The sequence below is a fragment of the Vicia villosa genome, linkage group LG6, assembly GCF_029867415.1.
Source record: "Vicia villosa cultivar HV-30 ecotype Madison, WI linkage group LG6, Vvil1.0, whole genome shotgun sequence".
Taxonomy (NCBI): Eukaryota; Viridiplantae; Streptophyta; class Magnoliopsida; order Fabales; family Fabaceae; genus Vicia; species Vicia villosa.
The window spans coordinates 2,411,420-2,416,562 of NC_081185.1; the positions used below are offsets into that span (position 1 = coordinate 2,411,420).

At 29.3% G+C, this 5,143-nt stretch overlaps 1 protein-coding gene across 1 annotated transcript; it reads right to left on the reverse strand.

Moving 5' to 3' along the window:
• Positions 1–1,586: 1,586 nt before the first annotated feature.
• LOC131611126 (malonyl-coenzyme A:anthocyanin 3-O-glucoside-6''-O-malonyltransferase-like) lies at positions 1,587–3,002 on the reverse strand. The gene has a single exon (XM_058883235.1). It carries the CDS (start codon positions 3,000–3,002, stop codon positions 1,587–1,589), a length of 1,416 nt encoding a protein of 471 aa, XP_058739218.1.
• Between the last annotated feature and the right edge of the window lie 2,141 nt (positions 3,003–5,143).

Below are 5,143 nucleotides of genomic sequence, written 5' to 3' on the forward strand. Positions count from 1 at the left end.
ATATTGAGAATGGATTAAGTTTTTTGGAGGGTTTTGGTTATGGGGTGAAATGAGGATGATAAAATAGTTCATGCAACAAAATGATATAAGTTGAATATTTTAAGAAATGCATCTCCGAAAATGTCACTGAATGTTTAAATTTACAATTCAAGTGTAAACATAGTGTTTTCGAAGATGCATTTTCGAAACACCTTGAAATTTGATTTGGGGTGCGTTTGGAGATGCATCTTTGAAGTGCATTTTGGGGTTAGGGGTGCGTTCGGAGATGCATCTTCGAAGGACATTTTGGGAATTTCAGTGGATTTTTTCATCCCTACAATGTGTACAAAGAAGTTCCCAAAAACTCCTTAATAACATTGTAAGGCCCATAGTTGCATAATTTTTTCAGAGATTATATCTTGCCACCCCTTGAGTTGTACTTGACACCTTCCCAATTTTTCGTAATAACAAAAATATCTGCCTCATTTTTTTACTAACAAGGTGTTCAAATGTTATATATCTCGTGTGAAAAATACCATAGGAAAACCAAAAAAAATCCGGTTTGCATTTTTATTAAAATTTTTGAAATATTTGGTGCCTGACCATTTTTACAGATTTTTCAAAAACACCATTGAATACTGGATTTACTTTTACGGAACCCTAAAAAAATATGGTAGTGTTATATTTCAATAGTTGATATTTTATCGACACTTTCGTAGAGTTGTGATTGTATCGAAGGTTTTGTGTGGTCCATAATGATTTAAAACTTGAATAAGTATGCACCATATGTTGTTAAGATAAACATCATAGAATATCTCAATTTTGGTATCTCGCATTTGTGTACTTCAATGGTGTAAAATCTCTTATTGATTTTTAGCACACAGAGGATACCCCTCTTGTTGAAATTCATAGTGGATAATATCTTGCACAAAACCAACAATAGAAAGGTAATGAAGATGAAGTATTGTTCTCCACTGATTAATAATGAAGGAAATGTGAAGTTCAGTAATTTTGAGCAGAAGATCGATGAATATTTGAAGGTTATATGGAACACATATTCTCAATACAAAACGAAGGGTTCAATCAAGGTGGATGCAACAGTTGTGAGAATTGTCGACAATATTATTAGAATGTTGAAAAGTCTTGAATCATGCAATATTGTTTAAGTTTTGTTCATGTTATTTTCTTGTTAAGTTATAGTAAGCAATATTCGTGTTAAATTATGTCCTGTAATGAAAACTGCATCCTTCAATTTCCAGCATATCATAAGGGGGCCAGTCAACACAGTTGTTAGAATATTGCATTTTCTATCTAATATTACACTATATTAAATATACTTAATTGACATTTTTAAATAATAGCAGGAATACATTTCCACCATTAATTATTTATATACCTAAACCTAAATTTAAAGAGAAATAATTGTCAACAAAAAATTCTTAAAGCACATCATGAGAATTGATAATATAATAGAAAAATAACACATAGTGGTTAAATATCTCAAAACATATAAATTAAAGGTTCAAATCTCATAAGAGAAATAAATCAAGTATAAAAATCAATAATTTCTGAAATAACATAAACAAATAATAATGGTAGCATATTTTTTAGAATTTCAAAGCTTTAAGTCCTTGTTCCATGAAAGAATAAAATTGTTCTAATTCCTCTGTTTTAAATATCAACCCAACTTCAAGTCCCCCTTCTTTGTCTCCACTTTCAGCAAGAGACATATCCTTCGATGAGTGCATCATCATATCAACTTTAATAGGATTTCCAAATTCAAAATTTGTCTCATAAACATTGAAATTAGGGGATCCACTTACCAACAAATGATTACCAGACATAAAAACCTTTTTAAACATATCATCCCACTTTTCTGCATCTTTCAATGGATCATTTTTCATCTCTGTTATTGCATTTTGAATGGCTTTAACAACATTCAAAAAACCATATTCTCCTTTCACATCCTTCCTCTTTACGGCTACAAAACATAATGTTAAACAGTTTCCAAAATAACCCTCTGGTATTGGGTACCCTAGTCTATCTCTGCAATCACCTACGAAACAAAAATACTCATCTTTTTCATCTCCTGCATCATCCTTATTTCTATTTTTTGTTTTAACCATAGTGGCCCAAACAAAACCACATGTCACAACAAACTTAGATAGAAATTTTGGTGCTTGAATATCATGATAAGTTGTCTTCCACTTCTTTAATATCCAGTTTTTCATCCCCTCAATTTCTTCTTTTGTAAAACTAATAGTTGTCTTAACATAATCTTGGTGCTCTTTTTCTATAGTTTGACTCTCAGCAAGGATTATATTCTTCCACATTTTCCTCTGTTCAAAATACCCTTTTAATAGAACTTGCTCAAGATCTTTTGGGTCTCTCAAGACTTGTCTGTCAAAACAAGGTAGTGATTTCATGTCTACTAGTTTACCTTTTTTATGAATAAAAGACCAAGATTTCATGAAATAGTTGCAAAAGTAATCATCCATCACATGACAATACGTGATGGAAATGCAAAGACCATGATTTGGGAAAAAGGATACTTGCAAAGCCATCAATGAAAATATTAGTGTGTCATTATCTTCAAGGTCTATTTTTTGTGTTAATTTTGGAACAAGGTGAGAAAAATCTTTGAGACTTTTTGGGTGATGGTTGGTTGAGAGATTGTTAAAATCTCCTGAGGATTCAATGACGATCAAAGTTAAAGCATCATTTTGGGTGCAAAGAATAAAAGGTTTCTGGGGTGGTGGGGGACAATGAAGATTACCAAGAAGGGGGAAGAAATGTTGAAGTGTAAGGGAAAGAGAGTGTTTGAGAGATGGAAGTGTTGTTTGATAAAAATGATTGGTTTGATGAGGAAAACGATAAAAGAATTGACGTTTGACATATTTTGGACCTGCAAAAGGCAAGTCGAGAAATGTTAGAGGAAGAGACGTTGTTGTTCTTCTTGTTGTTGCTGGAAAAACAAAAGTTTGCTCAATAAACATATGTTCAGCTCCTATTACCTCTGCCATTTTAAGAAATTTGAAAGTGGATATTGGAAGGAATAAAATTTATATAATTTCAAGAGATGTAACAATGTATTTATAAAAAAAAAAAAATATAACAATATCTTGAGGTGTATTTGACTATGTTTCAATCAATTAATAAACATTTTCACATCATCATAAACAATAATTTGTTTTTCTATTTTTATCAAGCGTCGCTGCTCAAAAGCAAATTCTCTCGTTCAAATATTATCTGTATTCCTTTTATCGCTTTCAATTTAAAATACTATGGCATAGAACAAAATTAAAAAAAAAAACATATATATATATATATATATATATATATATATATATATATAAATTTTTTAATAATTAATCATCATATTTATTTCAAACTCAATTATTATATTTTGTTTATCCGAAATAATTAACGTTCATTAAATATACAATTAAAAAAGTTAATTTCATTGTGAATGACATCAAAGTTATAGGAAATTTTCTTTTCAATAAGAAAGGTCCTAAAAGACTTTTTTTTGTTAAATTATTTTTGTTCCCAAATATTTCTTTTTTTTTTTTTTTACAATTTTTGTGAATTTAAATAGTCCCATAACTCTACAAACTACCACTTTTACTTATAACTTAGAAACATTTAAACATTTTATCTTACTCACATTTTGAAGTAATTATATATTCTTATATATTCATATAAGAACCTACGATGAGAGTCAAATAGATTTTTTTTAAGCCAAGTTCATTTGGTCAAAGAAGAAATACGTCACAAAATGATGTTAATTTTATCTGTTGATTTTTTCTGTTCTTGAAGTGCTCACTCTTTGTTTTTCTTGACAAAAGTTAAAAGTGGAGTTTTTTTATTACACATGTATTGGAAAAATGGTTAAGCAAGATGTCTGAGATATCTCGACTATGATATCCATTGATGCATTATTTTTTAAAAGATTTTGTTTGATTTCGGATTTTTTTTTTTCCAATTACTGCGTGATTAGTTTCTAAGAAGTTTTTTTCTTTCATAATCCGCATGATTTGTTTAGAAAAGACGGGATATGCTATGTAAGGAAAATTCAACTTCTTGATGATAAAATATGTTATGATTTTGTTCGTAACCTAATGAGATTTATAGCTTGATTGACATCTCTATATAAAGAGATAGGGTTTCCTTTAGAACAATAAGACAATATAGACGAATACCTACACATTTTGAGAGATTAATTATTCGAGTTTTGTAGTGTGTTTTGATTTTGTAAAACTTTGTCCTTTGTTATTCATTATTATATAGAGTTTTTATTTTATACATGAAGTTTATCATGTGCATAATATTAATTCATACACGCACTTAAGAAAATGTTTGAGTGGATGTGAGGGGACCTCAGATTCAGTGGGAGTTTGAGTTGAAATTCGCAGGGTAGTGTTAAGAAAAGGGTACTGAAAACGTTATCGTGTACTATTGACTATTTATATTTAATGAATTTCCTTTCTACTGGTTTACTTCTTTCTAAACGTAAGTGAAAATTATACAAAACTGTGTTAATAATTCCTTTTGTCTTATATTTATTATTTGTTTATTGGTTCATTGATAATTCAATCATCTTGTCTAACGCATTGTTTCAACATTGTGTGTGATCTTTTGTTTCTGATCCATCATAATTTCACACACTAATGTTGTAAGCAAGATGGAGAGAGTTATGGTGAATAAGTCATAAAGTGCAAAATTGAAAAGAAAAAAATTTTATGTAAGAATGTGAAGAAAATACAAAGCATCAAAATGAAAACAAAAATCAACGAGTCAAAATGAAATACAGAAAGAAAATAATGTGGTTAAGAGGAGTTGATGAAGAAAAAAGAAAAGAGATGAGTAACAAACAATGAATGATTTATGTCTTGAACTTAAAGACTCATTGAATCTAACAAAAAGAAATATTTATTATGAGCCCAACCACATTACAATAGAAGAAAGATTTGGTGATCCATGATCCAATAACTTGTTTGTATTAATATTAATGATAATCAATCTGACTGAAGTGAATGGAGATGCATGGTAAGAAAAAACCATTCACCCTTTTGAAAAAAATAATTGCAAGTCATAGATGGATGATCAGTTTTTTTTTTTTTGGTTTTAAACAACTTATTCATTTTTTTTTTTTGACAGCTAA

What these genes read in the sequence shown, in the direction of transcription:
- LOC131611126 (XM_058883235.1), bottom strand. Translation starts at nt 3,002, where the DNA reads ATGGCAGAGGTAATAGGAGCTGAACATATGTTTATTGAGCAAACTTTT.